General features: G+C 38.0%; 1 protein-coding gene across 3 annotated transcripts in view; it reads left to right on the top strand.

Moving 5' to 3' along the window:
- The window catches only part of LOC120306130 (sperm-associated antigen 17-like), a 63,522-nt gene that overhangs the window by 26,629 nt on the left and 18,537 nt on the right, over window positions 1-18,356 (top strand). For all 3 annotated transcript variants that reach the window (XR_005556175.1, XM_039338811.1, XM_039338812.1), the window contains exons 8-15: window positions 894-1,034; window positions 2,232-2,331; window positions 4,676-4,767; window positions 11,089-11,226; window positions 11,310-11,420; window positions 13,046-13,196; window positions 13,453-13,683; window positions 16,467-16,562. Coding sequence is in view for 2 of the 3 variants with exons in the window: in XM_039338811.1 (XP_039194745.1) it covers window positions 894-1,034; window positions 2,232-2,331; window positions 4,676-4,767; window positions 11,089-11,226; window positions 11,310-11,420; window positions 13,046-13,196; window positions 13,453-13,683; window positions 16,467-16,562 (1,060 nt within the window). In the remaining variant the exon portion in view is untranslated. The remainder of the gene's footprint in view (window positions 1-893; window positions 1,035-2,231; window positions 2,332-4,675; window positions 4,768-11,088; window positions 11,227-11,309; window positions 11,421-13,045; window positions 13,197-13,452; window positions 13,684-16,466; window positions 16,563-18,356) is intronic.

The raw sequence follows: 18,356 nt of genomic DNA on the forward strand, positions 1-18,356 counted from the left end.
AAAGAATTTCCCCTGACAAAATTCTCCACAATGGATGTTGGAAAAAAAATACTTTTTAGCAATGATCTATGAGTTCATGGTGACTTAACCCTAACTCTAACTGGAATTTTCCTCCTATGGGATTTTCCCATGTATTTTACCAGGAAACATAGATAGGGCAGGCTAGAAGAGTGAGTGCCTTCCTAACAATATCCAAGCACCCTGAATTTATTGGCAATGCCCATTTTCCTCTATAAGTTCATAGTGACCTAACCCTAACCCTAAGTGGAATTTTCCTCCAATGGGATTTTCCCATGTATTTTACCAGGCAACGGATAGATAGGGCAGCCTAGAAAAGCCAGTGTGTTCCAAACCATACCCAAGCATTCCAAATTTGTTGGCGATGTTCCTTTTGCTGTCTGAGTTCATGGTGATCTAACCCTAATCCTAAGTGGAATTGTTCTCCAATGGGATTTTCCCATGTATTTTACCAGGAAACATAGATGGGCAGCCTGGAAAAGTCAGTGCCCTCCTAACCATACCAAAGCACTCAAAAATTGTTGACGATGTCCATTTTGCTGTCTGAGTTGATGCTGACCTAACCCTAAGAGATTGGATTCTTGAATTATAATAGATTAAACTGACAGCTGTGTACAATACTAATGGATGGAATAACTGTTTATTATAATTCTTCCAAATAAAAAGGAGCTGTTCAATCTGAACAGCACAAAAATCATATTTCATTATATTGTTAAATTGGATGTGTATTGTTGCTAAAAATTTCACTGCATTTGCCTGTTGCTTTTACTTAAGTAGTCACCTGAGTAGAGCAATAGAAAGCTGCAATATAAAATGAATAAGCAAATAATTATTGTTAACTCAGTCTTTACATTTCTTTGTCTTCCATTGCATAGCTTGAAACTGGCACAGACATCTTTGAAAATGTCGCATGTTTAATGTATGACTGCCTGGATTGGAAAAGACAATACCAGCACTACTTGGAATCGACTAGATTTATTAATGTACCAATGGTAGAAAGGAAGAGTAAATTAGAGGTTTGTGGTAAATAGCCAAAAATATTGTAATTTATGTTTTGGAAACCCATTTTGCTTAAAATCCCAACATTTGGATATTGTTAAGACCAATATCATAGTTCAGAGCTGAATCTAGTAATGGAGCAATTACTATTGAATTGCTTCTTCAATTTACTGGGTATTACTAACAACCTGCTAGACTGGCAGGATATTTATCTATTTTACTATTATAAAATTAATACAGCACCATATTCCAAAATGATAGGTAGTATACAGAAAACAGATAAAGAAATAAAAAATGCCATTAATCCCCATGAGAAACATTCAACTAAAAATTACTTTAAAAATAATTTATATTAAATAAAGGAATTGTATAGACTATTAAAACCAACAAAAAAAATTAGCCCAAGTTCAACTACTAGACCTCAAATATCTGGGGGCAAAAATCCTGATTATAATACCTTTCTGAAGCTCAGCTGTGTGAAGGGAATCTGCATTGGGAGCAAGCTTTTCCATTGTCATACATCCATCCCAAGAAGGTCTGCTTTGGGTTCCTGCTTCTCATTTCTCAGGCTGGGACACTGACTGAGCAATGAATTCCAAGTATATTGATGATACATCATCCTGAACTGACTGATTGCTTCTTCCAACAGGTTTACCTAGATGTTGAATAACAGGAAGGAGAAAAGTGAGGCATAGCAGTAGCCATAGTATGACCATGGACAGAGTCACTTCCCTGGCCAATAATTATTGTCTGGAGCTGCTCTGTTACGAAGAAGCTGAACCATTATAAAGCAGTAATCCCACTTATAGCTGTCACTGGTGATCCAGGAGAAAACCATGGTCAATATAGTCACATAATATTAAGAGGTCTAATAGGAATATAAGGGGTGTATTTCTTCCCTCCTAGTCCAGATAAAAGTCATTTGCTAGAGATAATCTTGCCCAGTTTTGAACCCTGAAGAGTGTTAATTATAGCTGAATCAAGATATGGCCTCTGCAGGAGCAATTGCCCAGTTGCTTCTTTTAAAGGAAGCCGATACCATGCATTCTTTCAAAGAAACTTTAATCACATCTTAAATTCAGTTACATTCCTCAGTCTGCCCAAAGGAACACTAGGGGGCTTGCCCACATAATTTTATTTATTTATTTCGGCTGTAATAAGATTAAAGCATAAACATCTGTTATTTTGTTTTAATTTATGTTTTATTTCACTAGGTACATACTACTGTTCCAGTTACTCCAGTTACTCCAGTTACTCCTACAAAAAAAAAACAGGCTGTAGATGAGCCTGTTGCACTCCCAGTTTTAACTACAGGTATGTTTAAAATAACGTGCGTTATTGTGCAAAAATTACAAGAACAATTCCTTTTCACTGACCTGGGAAAGTATTCAGTATAACATTGTGCAAACCTTTGTGATAGCCATGGGAATATTTCTGATAGTCTTTTCATTCCTGGGCTCCTTATACAGTTATGTAAATTATATTAACCTGACAGAACCTCAGAATTTTCTGTCCCTTTTGCCATTGATCATTAATTGCTGAAAGTATTTTCTCTAGTTTTATAAGCATAAAGTAAACTTTATGAAGATTACTGACATACTCCAGAAGGTAGATAAGACAAACCGGAATCCCTCAAAGAATGTAATACCTGTTTTTCAATAGGCATTGACTGCTCATATTTCATACTTAACTACAAAATGGTTTTTAGGTAACAAACCCATACTCCTAGAGCTATTTGAGGGGCTACCAAGTCCTTCTGCAAGTGATTAGAACACGAAGCCTGCAATCTAGTTTGCCAAATTGCTTAAGTGTGTTGTCAGATACTGTATACTGTATTTCCAGGCTACAAAAAGGACAGTAAGAACCCGTTGCTTATAATAAGATTGTTGTTATGGTCCTGTAAATCAGTCTTGATTCCTAATGACTACATGGAAAGGTGGGACAGTTCCATTCAGGGTTTTTGGCAATATTTTTGAAAATGCTTTGCTAGTACCTGGTAGAATTATTATTATTTTTTATTTCCCAGTCTAGCTCTGAGAGAAAGTAACTGTTGGCTTTTCTGGTTGGGGAGAATTGGATCCTGAGTCTCCCTACTTCTAGTCCAGCACTATTAACTATTACACCAAATTGGCCCTGCAGTTAGGAAGTTAAAGTTAAAAAAGTTAAAAGTTAAAAATGTGAGGGTTGTTCATAATCAAACAATGAGAAAACAATCCCTAACAATAAGATAAGTATGGGCAGTTAACAGCAACTGTGGCACTCATTGAATTTAAGATGTAATGATTGAATTTAAAATGCCCAGTTGAGCTCAATAATTCCCATAATGAATTTAGCACTGTAGAGGTCTCTGTATGAAAAAAAACCTGAAGTGCCATATTAGGGATTGTTTTCTTGTTGTTTGATTATGAACAGCCCTCAAATTTTGAAAATAGTAGTATATATAAATATTTAGGATAAATTTCATATGTACTTTTGGAAAAAGCAGGATCCTTTATAAAGTTGCTGAAACTTAATCATTCCTCAGTGACACTAATGCTGCTTTGGTAATTCAGTCCAATTCTGACAATTTGGATAGGAAAGGATTAAGAAAACATGGTGTCTCTCAGCTCTTCAAGAACCTTATAGATTTTTTTTTAAAAAAGTTGAAGAGATAGGCACTGATTTTGATAAGTTATGGCATTAAAGCTGGAATAAATATGAATTATTTTGTTCACAAGATTTCCTGCAAATTAATCACAACTGACACCCACGATTTCTGTCATATTTATTTATTTGATTATTAATCAAATTTATATAGCTGTCCACCTCATGAGAAGTGATTCTGGGTAATAGTGTCAGCCCAATAAGATAGACCAAAGCATGAAACCAATGCAATATAGGTCAGTACTTCTTTTATTTTCTCTAGTTTCTTGAAACTGCTCAAATCCTGGCCATTGCTATGACAGCAGTTCTTCCTGTCCAACAATGCCATTCCCTATGCTTTTTGCAGATAGTTACAAGTCTTTTATCACTTCGATAACACGGCATGAATATGATGGTTTCAGTAAAGTAAGTTTTCATTGCAGCAATGATTAATATTGAATGGATTGGAAGTTTTCTGAATATTTGCTAGTATTGCTTGTCAGTTTCATCCTCTTAGAAAAAACAAGAGGCAGCATGACTTGAAGAAACAGGGGAGCTCATGTAGGGAAATTGAGTCAATAGACCAATTCATCTTTATATTTTAAGGACATCTTCCCCAAAGTGGTTTCAGGTAGTTACAGACCAAGCATATCATAATCTTTCAAGAGTTTGTACTGCTGGCTTTCCATCATAAGGCTCACCCATTGTGAATCAAAAGTCTTGATTTGATGCCTTGCCCACCTTCAGGAAGGTTTTCTTCCTTTTGTTAAGGTTGTTTAAGTTAATATAGTTGTTTAAAGAATTATTGTCTGTAGATTGAGAGCAAAACCTTTCAATTACTCAAACAGAGTTTGCCTTCTTTGGCCTCAAAAGAAAGGGCCCATTGCAAAGGGAATCACCTTCTTATTTTGAGAAGCATGAATATTCACAGGTGTGTAATACATTCAGAGTGCACTTATTGGTAGTTCTATATACCTAAATGTTTTAAACACATTTTTAAATTTTATTTTTATTAAAAATAGTTTTATTATTACAGATGTAGACATGAGGTACTACAATGATCTCCTGAGTTGTGTCCCTGATGAGGTGGTTTCTGTTGCCTTATTACTGGAGTGTATGTTGCAACAGGTAAGCAAACATAGGCTATAATTCATTTGGAAATTATGATTATTAAAATATACTTGCAGCTAAAGGACATATAGGATCTTTAATTAAAGGTCTCTGCTAGTGGAAGGGGGAATAATTTTGCATTACTGAAGTGTGGATAGATAAGCCAAATAGCTAAGGAGAATGGAGGTTTCTCATTTTTACCTGGTTTGGGAGCAAGATTGCTGGATCTGTTGACTCCCTTTTCCAGTTTTGCTAAATGCTGGAATATCAAGTCACAGTTAAGAGTTTTTGGTGTAGTGGTGCATCAGACATTTTTTTCTGCCAGGAACTGCCCATTATCATGTTTTGGCCTTTGAAAGGATGGGATATGTTTCATGATTCTTGGAAAAATCATCAGGGATTGCAGACCAATTTTCTTGCCCTTTTGGGAAAGGATGCATTTTTAGTGGGAAAATAAAACAAGAAAAAGTGTTGTCAGAATGTGACAAAAAAGTGTTAAATGTCCACCATGAAATTTTTGGGTGTACTCTGGGAGCTGTTCACCTTCATGCAGCCTATGGATTGCAAGTTGTCTGTATGTGCTAATTACTATGATACAAAGTGTTCTCTGTTCCTAAACTTGGGTTTTATAAAAAGAGAGAAAAAACCGCAATGACAACAAATGAAACAAAGAAGATATATATAGAAAAAACAATGCAATAAAACTGGATAAATTACATTGCATGTATAAGGACTTCTCAGCCTTATAATATTGTATCATATAATAGCCCAAATAAAAATAACAATAGTTCATTGTAATTATCCATGCATAATCTACATCTAGAGTTTAAATAACCAAATTTTCAATCCACTGGATTCATGATCCACTGGGTAATGGATCATGAATCTGTCTTAAGTAACATTAAGCACTTCTCAACTATATATAGTAATCCTTTTGATAAACCCCACCGCCATTGAGAAATACTCAGAAGACTTTCTCCTAATAACTACTAGATTACATTTCTGTTATTGGGTATAATAGGTTTTAATTGACTTGATATTAGTATTGCAGAGATAGAACTAAATGGATGCTAAATCTTCTGTTGTGTGCCAATTTTGTTCCCGGACCAGACATTTTACACGGGGCTGCCTTTGAAGAATATTTGGAAGTTCACCTAGTGCAAAATGGAGTGGTGCGGACAGTTATATGTATCTCTAAGATATCACATGGGACATCTCTGCTGCATAGGTTGGATTGGTTCTGAGTGCAATTCAGGGTGCTGATTTTGACTTTAAAGCAGGCATAGGACTGGGTTATTTAAAGGACCACCTCCATCCAAATACATCTACCCATCCCATTAAATTCATCAGAAGAGGTATTCTATGGGTTCTATTGACTAAGGACCCAGAAGATAGGCCTTTTCTGATGTGGCACCTGCTCAGTAAAACATTTTCCCCAAGGTGAGACAGACCCACCTTGGTCTTTGGGAAGTCTCTTAAAACAGAGCTTTTCAACTGGTGTTATGTATACCTCTAGTGATACTTTGGCACCTGGCAGGGGGTACACGACCTAGACAAGTGTAGTGGGAGGGGATGAGCTGAAGCGGCGACAGTGCTGATGAACTCAAGTGGTGGCAGTGCCACACAGGCCTGGGGGAGAGTCAGATGGAGCTGCTGTGTTGTTTTGGCTGTGCTAAGGGCCCTGGATCATCGTGCACAGGTCCAGTTGATCAGTGCTTCTGGCAGCCTCTGCTACCTCCAAGAGTAGCAGACAGGCCTTGGGGTGAGAGAATCAGTGTGTGCAGCTTCAGCTGATCAACGCTATGTGCAGTGGCCAGCCAGGGAGTGGGTGACTGCATGGAGAGTGAGACTGGGATAGCGACTGATGCTGGAGCTTTCCCTGAGCCCCAGAGAGTGGCGCACCTAGAAGAGAAAAGGAGGAGGGGGGAGAGAGGAGAGGATATAAAAGGAGGGGAAGAGATGAGAGGATATAAAAGGAAGAGGGGAGAGAGGAGAAGATATAAAAGGAGGAGGAGGGGAGAGATGAGAGGATATAAAAGGAGGAGGAGGGGGAGAGAGGAGAGGATATAAAAGGAGGTGGGGGGAGACGGGGATATAAAAGGAGCGAGAGAGGAGAGGATATGAAAGGAGGTGGGGGGAGACGGGGATATAAAAGGAGGAGGGAGAAAGGATATAAAAGGAGAAGGGGAAAAAAGATATAAAAGGAGGAGGAGGGGAAGAGAGGAGAGGATATAAAAGGAGGAGGGAGAGAGGAGAGGATATAAAAGGAAGTGGGGGAGACAGGAGGATATAAAAGGAGGGAGAGAGGAGAGGATATAAAAGGCGAAGGGGGAAAAAGAGGAATAAAAGGAGGAGGAGGGGGAAGAGAGAAGAGGATATAAAAGGAGGTTTTGGCAGGAGAGGGAGAAAAAAAGACGGGGAAAGAGAAGGGGACAAAGAAAGAGAGAGAAGAGGAGGTTTCTGTGAGACAAGCAGAGAGATCCACAAATGAGCAGAGGCTGTTGAATTTCATTGCCCAGCAGGCAATGAAAGAAAGAGAGAGGAGAGAGAGAGAAGAAAAAGGGCCGACCAGCCACCTGACCACTAAGGTGGTTAATAACTAACCACTAAGGTGGTTAATAAACATAGATAAATTTGTCAGTGCAAAGGGAAAGTGATTCAGCAAAAGAAACGCCAGCAAAGAAATTAAAATCAGTACTTTTTCCCTTTTCTTTTTAGTCATTAAGTTTTTGACACCTTGCTAAACACTGGTGATACTCAAATACTGACATGTCCTAAAAGTGGTACAATCTGTGAAAAGGTTGAAAAACACTGCCTTAAAACATAGTTCTGCCAACAGGCTTGGGGGTCCTCGGGTGGTGGTGAATTAGTCAGATGACTTTATTGCCCATAACAATAACATTCTGTGCTATTCTATTATTAGTACTTTGATTGTGTTTTAATTGTTGAATTTTTAATAGTTTTTATTATCTTTTTTTAATGTACGCTGTCATGAATGAATGAATGAATGTTTTGTTTAATATACATCTGGAAGAATTGGTTTTGTGGAACAGTTTGAGAGATTTTCTCTTGCTTGAATCTTTCAAGTGGATCACTTTCATCTTGGATTTATTGTGTTGTGTGTTGCTGTTGATTATTTTGTTGTTTTTCAAGGCTTAGCTTCTCTCCAGTATGTCCCTCAAATATAGGGGATATCTTTTCTTCAATATTACTTTTCTGATCACCATGATATCTATGAATAACTTTTTTTCTATTGGTAATTTGACATTTTTCATACATCCCTTCCTGTATGGATTAAGAAAAAATTCTAACTAACATTCTATTATGGTATACTAAATAATAATATAATACAATATTTGTAATGGCTTCCCTGGTGCCAGCTTGGAAGACAAAGAAGAGCAGACTCCAAGGACTTTAGAGAGGGATGAAGAGGACTGTAGGAGGACTTGGAAGGCTCTGTGACAGGAGTGACAGTCAGGAACAGAAAATGCCAGGAATGTCGGAAGAGCATGCATACTAACAACCAGACAAGTGGCTGACTGCAGGAGGAGATATGCAACTGCAGCCAGGAAGTATGGATACTGGCTGGAGGTGCGGCCAAAGAGAGACACAGCTGCAGCCGGTCAGTGGAGATGAGGATGAATTGCCTCCCTTGCTGGATCCCAAGGCAAGTAGAGCAGAGCAGAGAGAAGCACAACAGTGGTCGGTGAGGCTACTTGCAAGGAAGCAATCTTGCCCCTTCCTAAAGAAGTGCACTTGAGGTGCCTATTTAGCTTGAAGTTTGGGGTTGAGGTTTTCACATGCTGCCATGCATGTTCACTGTGACTCCTTGGACTCCTGACTTCAGACTTTGTTCCTTGACTCTGGACTTTGGACTTCATGTCTTGATTTCGGATTTTGTGCCTTGTCTCCTGCCTTGTACCTTGACTTCAGACTTTGTGCATTCACTCTGGACTTCAGACTTTGTGCTTCGACTTCAGATTTAGTGCCTTGTCTCTTGACTTGTGCCTTGATTTCAGACCGTGCCTTAACTCCTGACTTTGTGCATTGACTCTGGACTTCGGACTTTGTGCCTTGACTTTGGACTTCATGCTTTATCTTCTGACTTCATGTCTTGTCTCTGTGGACTATGATTCAGTTGGACTTTTTGGAAAGCTGTCTGCTGAAAGGTACTCTACAAGTGGAACCTGGGGAACAACAATAGGGGTTTGTGGTGTTCAATAAACACATTAAGCCCCATTGGTATGTGTTTGTATGGACTGGAAAAGGACAGTTTGTCCCTGACCCAAGATATTCTCCAGGAGACAGTACCCTGCACCCAGCCAACATGAAGTAGCTCCTCACTGATCATGCCCAGCTGGTTCAACAAGTAGCTTTTTTATCATCGCAACTGGCCCACATGCAAGCTTCCAGACTGTCACAGCCATGGTGCAAATGCCCAGTCTCTGTGTCAGATAGGTCCAATGGCATGCTTGTGCAATTCCTGGTGTTTTTCAGGCAGTGTCAGTTTATTAACTTGTGGCCAGAGGACATTCAGACAGACCAGGACAAGGTGAGATGTATTATCAGCCTGTTAGTGGGGCTAGTGTCCAAGTGGGTTACCCTGCTTCTTATGCAACCCAGCCCACTCCTGAATAATTTTGCAGTCTTCTGTGTACAACTGAAAAGTATGTTTGAGGAACCTCTAAAGGCCCAAATATTAATAGACAGCTGCAGGAGCTGAAACAAGGACAATGCCTGGTGGCTGATATCAGTTACTTTTGCCTAGTAAACCAGGACTTAAAATGGAATGAGGAGGCCCTCATTGATCAGTTTTAGGAGAGGCTCTCCTCGAAGTTACTAGATGAGTTGCCAGGACGGATTGCCCCAACACTCTTTAGGAACTGATGCATCTGTGGCTCTGAATTGATGGTCGACACAATACAACAAAGAAAAGCAAGAAAGCAAGAAGTGGGGTCTTCAGGCCCTGTGATGGTGTGAGAGGAGATATGCAAGTGGTGTGTGTGTGTGCTCAACCATTGCCTCATGCACTCTGAAAGGGTTCGAGACTGTCAGGAAGGGCTCTGCCTGTATTGCAGGGTACCAGGTCATTTGACTGCCAAATATCCCACCAAGGCAATACCCGTGATGGCGGGAAATGTCAGATGCCTGGCCTAGAGGAATCAATAGGTTGGGTGTCCTTAATGGCACGTTTGGCTCAGCAACCCCAAATTACTATGATGTGGCACTTGGTGGTGTTGGTCATTCTGACCATTCCAAGGAGAGAGGAATTTATATGCATTGCACCTGGAGGTGACTTTGCAGCAAAATGGGACATCTCGCAACACGAGATGGCTCTGCCTTTGTTTGTGGAAATGATTGATGGTCAGTAGCTCTGTTCAGGACCCATGGCAGTAGCAACTGCACCAATCCACCTGCATATTGGTAACCATATGGGGTGGCTGGAGTTTTAAATGATGGTTGCTTCTCACTTCCCACTGATGTTCAGCCTGGAATGGCTCCAAGCCCATAATCCGTGTATTGTCTGGTCAGCTAGGGCAATTAATTTTAAAAGTCCCAAGTGTCACCCCCATAGATTCCATGTTTGTGCACTGGAGAAGTCCCTTGGAAACCCCTTAGACCTCCCTCAAAAATCACAAAGTATGCCGCTGACTTTGGAAAAAAGGAAGTGGGAGCAACTGCCACCCCACCATTCCTATGACTGCCCCATTGATTTGGTCCCCGATGCAAAACTGCCAGTGGAACGGATTTAGTCATCAGAGCTGGAGCTAGTGGCTCTTCAGGACCTCATTGACAAGAATGTGAAATAGGGATAGAGACAAGCCACAATATTCACAAAACTGGACCTGAGAGGAATGTACAACTTGATGTACATACAGGAAGGAAATGAAACGAAAATTGTGTTCAGGATTCAGTATGGCCACTTTGAGTATTCCGTCATGTCTTTTGGCCTTACCAACACATCAGAAGTGTTCCTGCATTTCATGCATGATGTGTTTTGGGACCTACTGAACCAATGTTTTGACTCTGGACTTTGGATGTTGTACCTTGACTTTGAACTTTATGCTTTGCCTTCTGACTTTGTGCCATGCCTCCCTGGATTCTGATTCAGTTGGACTTTGCTGAAAGTTGTCTGCTGGCAACCTACTCTACAAGTGGAACCTGGTGAATGACAATAGGGGTTTGCATTATAAATCCCATTGGTGTCTAGGTGTATGGACTGGGACAAGTCAATATTGATGCTACAGGTTCTGTTACTGTAATATCTTTAATCACTCTTTCAACATTTTTTTCTCTCAGAGCATTGGAATAATGAAATAAAATATTTATTTGTGCTAGGTTGTTGCATCAGAAGAAAATCTTACACCACCAAGCCTAGTGATTCCACAGCCACGTGAAGATGGGTTGGATCATACCATTGCCAGTCATATTGTTTCGATTCTACCTTCACTTGCCCTTCCTGAAAATGAAAAAATGGTTTGTATTGTCTAATGCTGATTTAATACTTTTATAAAAATTATAAATAAGTTTATAAATGCATGCTTCCTTTCCTTTGACAGGAGCTGTATAATTCCTTTTATCCTGAAAATGATGAAAAAGTTACGGCTCCCAGAGGGCCTCTAATACTAAACTATCATGATAATTTGTCTCGGAAACTACACTGCGTAAAGGTATAATATAACATTTATTTAGCCTTTTTCCTATCAATAATACAAAAGTAGAGAAAAGGAAAGAAAGAATACTTCATTATAAATTTGCCAAATTCCAAAGGAGTGCATAAATTGTAAGTACCTTCAGTTCTCTTCAAAGGCAAAATCTATGCTCATATAAATCTAATAATAAATTTATTATACAATGTGATTAGATTTACCAATGTAAAATGCTAAAATGGCTCATAAGCTGCTTTTTAAGAGCACTATTTTATCTTGTTTTTCTACTTTATCTTGAAAATCAAAACAAAAGCTAAAAATCATGAAGATCAACCAAGAAAAAAATAAGAAAAAAGATACCAGTGTTTAAATATTTTTAAGTGTAAAACTTAAGTATACTTTTTAAAGATCCAGATTCAAGACACAATATTTTAGCAAAAATGTTAATTGATACTAACAGTAAATGATGACCTGGTTTTAAACAGGCGGGGGATTTGTTGCTACCAGTCTCAGCAGCAGGGTAGCAGGAGATAGCAGAGAAAAAGGCAAAAGCACAAAAACAGGAATTATTTGCAGATAAGAAGCTGGAACTACAAATGACAGGCAAGAGAATGATTTGAAAAAGGACTCTTTACTGGATATGCAAAAGAAACTGTTTGGAAGTTTAAAAATTAAATAGGAAAAACAAATGACAAGCTAAGAGAATGGATCCACAAAAGAGGCTTGTTAAAGCCTCAAAGAAGTCTGTGCAATGGGATAAAGAAGAATTGAAGAGAAATTAAATCCTATGATAATATCTGATTGAATTAAAGATTAAGAATGTTAAGACTTTTTTTTAAAGTTCTGGCAACCTTTATGGTTGACACCAGGATTCAAATGTTGATGTTTTATAGATTTACTTATTGATAAGGGATGGGATATGGGATGAAGAGATATCTGTAACCTTATAGCAGGTGAAAAGTTACTAAATTTGTCTACTCATTATGAAGGTTGGGAGTCATTTCTTTATATATATTTCTTTTATCTTTTTTCCTGCACTTTTTATTCTTTCTCTTCTTTTTCTCTAAGTTTAGTTTGTATTAGTTTTTACTATACTGTCATCTCTGAAGGATACCATGGTGGATGGGGTCAAAAGCTGCTGAGAGATCAAAAAATCATTGCAATGTTATTGTTTATTTCTAAAACCATTGCTTATGAAATATCAATAGACAATCCTACAATAGGACTTACAAAATGACACAAAATGTTATACGACAATCAATCAACATTCCTACAGTGATATCATAATAATATCACAAGTGAAGAAGCTATCACCAGCATATCTAATTCATATTAACCCTGTGTTATTAAAATATGTAGATCTAGAGATCAGGTTTTTACATTTTCATTTTCCAAAATATATGTTTTTAAAATTGTATACTTTAGGACACCACACTTAAATCTGGTCTTGCTTTTCAAAAAAGTAAGAAGCAAAATGAGTATGTGAAGCGCAGCACCAATCCTCTCCCCTAGAAGCAGTAGTGTCATTCTAATGCCCCGAAGAGATAGAGAAAAAAAGCAAAAGAGCACTTTTTATGTTCCCCAAATATGAAATGTTCCTCCTTTCAATAGCACAAAGTGAAGTTTCATGTTTCTCTTCACTAAAGGTAAAAGATGGTTTACATCCAATAAAGATTGAAGAGGAAATGATGGAAAAGCTGCCTTTGATGGAACTTCTTAAATTCCCTCTTCCATCACCTGCAAACAATACCAAACGCCTTGCCAGGCTTCATGAACTTATGCACTATTGTACTGATGGTAATAATATTATTTTATTGGCTTACTGTTTTCAAAGTAGTCCGAATCTTTGTTATATCGAATTTCTACATGATCTGGGAAGGAGTAGAATAATTTCCTCCTTTATCTGATACTTTTTTTTTTTGCTTCTGGGAATGCATTGGTTGGAATAAATTTGAATCAGCTATGAATGATAATCAAATTTCTGACAAAATAAAAAGTGGATTCAGGCATTTTAAATGGACATTTTTCTTTCTGTGGTTTAATTTTCTTGCAGAACATATGAATTGGGCTGAAGTAGAACGAGCTTTTCGAGTGTTTACTTTTGAAAGTTTGAAGCTGACAAAAGTCGATAAGTATGGGCAGCTCAAAGACTCTGGCAAGATGCTTGGTGGTGATGATGAAGTGTCTTATATCCCATGGGACAATCCTGCTAGGTTTGCTAGACAACTGAGGCAAGAATTATTTGGCAAAAAGGTTTCTAAAGAGCTTAATTTGAATAATTCAGGTAAATAATTTTTAGATGTATTTTGTAAATATATTAAACCCTATACCATTTCAGATAAATGGTTGTCCAGTCTCTTTTTGAAAGCCTCCAGTGATGGAGCACCCACAACTTCTGAAGGCAAGTTGTTCCATTGGTTTCCATTCCTCTCACTATTAGGAAATTTCTCCTTAGTTGTAGGTTGCTTCTCTTAGTTAGTTTCCATTTGTTGTTTCTCATCTTGCCTTTTAATGCTTTGGAAAATAGTTTCACCTCCCTTGTCTTTGTAGGAGTCCCTCAAATATTAGAACACTGCTATCACGTCTCCCCTAGTCCTTGTTTTCATTAGACTAGACATACCCAATTCCCATTCTTTACATGTTTTAGGCTCCAGCCCCCTAATCATTCTTGTTGCTCTTCTCTGCACTTTTTCCAGAGTCTCAACATCTGTAGTAAGAACTGAGTGCAGTATTCAAGTGTAGTTTTACTAAGACTTTGTAAAGCAGTACTAGAACTTCATGTAATCTTGATTCTATCCCTCTATTAATGCAGCTAGAATTGCATTGGCCTTTTTGGCTGCTGCCATACACTGCTGGCTCATATTTAAGTGATTGTCCACTAGGACTCCAAGATCCTGTTCACAATTGCTGGCATTAAGCCAAATTTCACTTCCCTGTATCTATATAGTTGTTTTTTCTTGCCTAAGTGTAAAACATTACTTTTATCTAGGTTTAATTTAGTGTTCAAGTCTGTCAAGATCTTTTTAGATCTTGAGCTTTTCTTCTGATGTGTTGGCTATTCCTGCCAGCTTAGTGTCCTCTGCAAATTTGATTAGTTCCCCTTCTATTCACTCATCTAAATAGTTTATGAACATATTGAAGAGTATTGGGCCCAAAATAGAATTTTGGGGGACCCCACTACTTACTTCCCTTCAGGTAAATGTAGTTCCATTGAGGACTACATGTTGAATATGATTTTTCAGCCAGCTACAGACCCATCTGGTGGTGATGCTGTCTGTTCCACATTTTTCTAGCTTGACAAGAAGTAGGTTGTGGTCTGCTTTGTGAAATGTTTTACTGAAATCTAAGTATATTATATCCACAGTGTTTCACTGATTCACTAATTTAGTTACTTTGTCAAAGAATGAAATAAGATTTGTTTGGCATGATCTGTTTTCAGAGAACCCATGTTGGCTACTGGTTATCACCCATGCTGGCTATTGTACAACCATCCTTGGCCCTCTTTTTTTTTTCTAAGTGAAAGAAAATGGCTATTAAGGGAGAGCTTTCAAGATGGTTGCATTGACTACCAGAGAACACGGGGCTGATGAAAACTCCCCCCAAAGACAATGAAAAAGCAGTTTGCAAGACAATGGTCCAGAAAGATATTTGCTAGCTAAACAGGCAGTATTAGGCCTGGGAAACTATGCTGAAAGAGGATTGAAAGGCAATGTGGGACAGATTTTGGAGGATCTGGGTTTGAGTTGACCACAATCAGGAAGCAGACAGAAATGATGGAGAAGATTACACTACTTTGCAGTTGGAGGGATCATATTTTAATTGCTCCCCTGCAGTAAAATTTTAAAATTGTAATTCAGTATAACGAAGATTTCAGAGTAGGAATATTTTGCACTTTAGTGTACAGAAAACTGAGGAAACCTTGACACAAGGCATAAAATCAGGGAAGGGAGCTACTGTCTCAGAATTTCCACTTCCTCTTGGAACAGTAACTTGCTCATGAGCAGGGACATCAGTTGAGCCATGTCAAATTACCGTAACTTACAAAAAGGTACTTTAATCATAATAAAGCATGGGATGGTGCCACTGAAGGATTTTTTTATTGAGCAAAGGCATTTATCTCTAGGAATAAAAAATAGAATGATATGTTTAATGATCTTGATAATAATTTGTTAATTACTCATTGTAGAAGGCAGATCAGAATCCGCACCTACCATGGCAGATCAGAAAGAATCTGTTTGTTCTTTTCTGAAGCCGCATATTAAAAGCTTTCATGAACTGCATGGAAAAAAGAGCTATACAAAAAGAAGTGAGCTGCAGTTGTGATGAAGTGAGCTACATCTCACAAGAGTTTATGCCCTCATAATGAAATTTGTTAGACAGAAAAGATGTTACCAGACTCCTCCTGTTTTTTGTTTTTGGTTGTTTTTTTTTGTTCTTTTTTGCAACATAGACTAACAGCATCTAGGATGGTTCAGGAAACTTTGGCTGAAATATCCATTCAGTTGTGAAGCTCCTTTCAATGTTATTAACATCAGCATAAAAATTGTGAGAATAAAAGCAGATGAACAATTTTGTATGTTTCTCTAAGCTTTTTGAACAAAATGCAAAATAAAATTAATCAATTACTATTCTTGTTGTTCCTGTGTTTATCATTATCAGATTCTTTTGGGGAGAGAGCTACAATAGGGCATATTGAAAAGAGTAGAAATTATTTCTGAGTAGACGCATATAGGATAGCATTAGAAATGTGTTCAGATTATCAGAGCTTGATAATAGTTCTTAAGTGGTACATCAAAAAATAAAATTTACATTGAATAACTGTTAATTTACATGAAGTCTGAGATCATATTCATATTTTTCAAGGGTCATCCATTCTGATCTCTGCAGTACCCACATATGAAAGAGGCTCTACTTTTCCCAAACAAAATTGTTTCCAGTTTCTAAGGGGAACCTTTTCTGTACTGCTAGTTTCAGTGCTGAAAGCTAAATTAAGGATGCAGGGGAACTCTTGTGTGAATGTGCATTTAGTATTTACCTAATTGTCTTTTTTGTATTTCTTTTTCATAGAGCTAGACTCTGAGCATAATACATTTCAAACTCAACAACATTTCTCTTTTTCACTGGAGGAAAGTATCAAGAAGCAATCCAAATCTTTCAGCTCAGGTATATGTTCCTTGGAAATATGTTCTTTTCCTTTTCCTTCTCCATTTTCCCTCTGGGATTCTCTCTGGAGTCCTTGTTCACTGTGTTGGGAAATTGGAAACTTGCAGCACTAATAAGAGGTATCTATTGATTCATGGAATACTGTTTCCAAGACTGTTACTGCTGCATGAGTTTCTGACCATAGATTCTTTTTTACTGCACGCTTTATGACTAGCCTTGGAGTTGTGTGTATGTGGTTTGTGTGTGTGTGTGTGTGTGTGTGTGAGAGAGAGAGAGAGAGAGAGAGAGAGGAGAGAGAGAGAGAGAGAGAGAGAGAGAGAGAGAGAGAGAGAGAGAGAGAGAGAGAGAGTGAGTCTCTAGCATGGTGTGTGGGGATGCCAGCATGCCTCGTTAGCCCATTTCTTAACAAATGCCAGGATTCCTACTTTCTCTGACTTTTTTCATTAATTAAAAACAGGACGCTAAGCCTGTTGCAAAACAGAATGCAAATGTCCAACCATTTCTTTATGTACAAAAATGACTCTGGACTCTACAAGATTAAAAAAAAAATGTTCCCAGTAGCTCCATCCCAGCTCTTTGTAAACATATCTGTTTTGCTCATGAAAAGGACAAAATTAAGTAGGGATAATTGTGGCATTCTTGTAAATTGGTGATTTGTGACTTGTTACATTCCCATGGCAACTACTTTGTGAATGAGCTAGAACCTATAGTTTGTCCTTAATATCCTGTGTATGCTCATCAACCCTAAAACGTTTTGGACCACTGGATTATTGGCTTATAAAGGAAAGGCCGCTTGTTCAAAACGATCCAGCCACTATTGGTGACATTGCTGCAGAGATGCAGAGAAGATGTACAACAATTATCTGGGCTCAGGTGTTTAGAACCCATTGCATCATTGACTGCAAGTGCCATAATATCTGTATGGGATGAGGTGGCTGGAGTTTTGTTTGGGAAGGATAAGCGATCTGTTGACTGTTCTTAGCTGTAGCTGTTTATACACCGTATTTTTACCTTACATAACATAACATCCTAGCATTTTTACTAACCTATTCCATTTTCTGAGTTTAGAACATACGCTGAGGCCATTAGCTTATCATAGGTATACATGTGCTATGATACATATGATATGGGTTGAATAGAAACAGATGGAATTTAGTATACTTTAGCTCTACTTTTTGTTCATTATATGAGTTCTGTTGCCAGTGTAAATAATTGTGTCTGGGACAGTTAGAAATTCAGACTGCAGCCATTCTTTTCTGGCTTCCCCTTTTTCAATATTGCCCATTCTCTAACATAGCATTGTATGTTCTTATTAACTGCTAGGCATTCCCTCTATGATGACCACTAAAATTAGCATTGTTCTTGTCCTCTTACATGGAAGGAATTCCTATCTTTTCCAAAGCACTGGCAAGAATGCTCTTTTAAGAGTTCTTTTAAAAATCAATTGATTTTTCCTTATCTGTCTGCTGGACTGTACAGTTAGCAGATGAAGAATTGCTTATTGTATATAAAATAATTTAGAGCTGGAGAACAATATTTCTGGGTTAATGGAATTTGATTCCTGAACTAGCCCTATTCTAACTTCTAAAATGAGCAAAAGATGAAAGGAGATGGATGCATGAATGAATATCTCCATGAAAGAAGCTATAGACTGTTGATGTCTAAATTTGCCTTCACAAATCTGAGAACAGTGATACAGGGATACTATGCTCCCATCTTCCTATATTCAAAAGCCTGAAGCTTGAGGAAGGTGATTCTGCCATAGAAGCCATGGCTGTTATTATAGTTGCTATG

Source organism: Crotalus tigris, unplaced genomic scaffold (genome assembly GCF_016545835.1).
Source record: "Crotalus tigris isolate CLP2741 ecotype Arizona unplaced genomic scaffold, ASM1654583v1 scf7180000017716.2861928, whole genome shotgun sequence".
Classification (NCBI taxonomy): domain Eukaryota; kingdom Metazoa; phylum Chordata; class Lepidosauria; order Squamata; family Viperidae; genus Crotalus; species Crotalus tigris.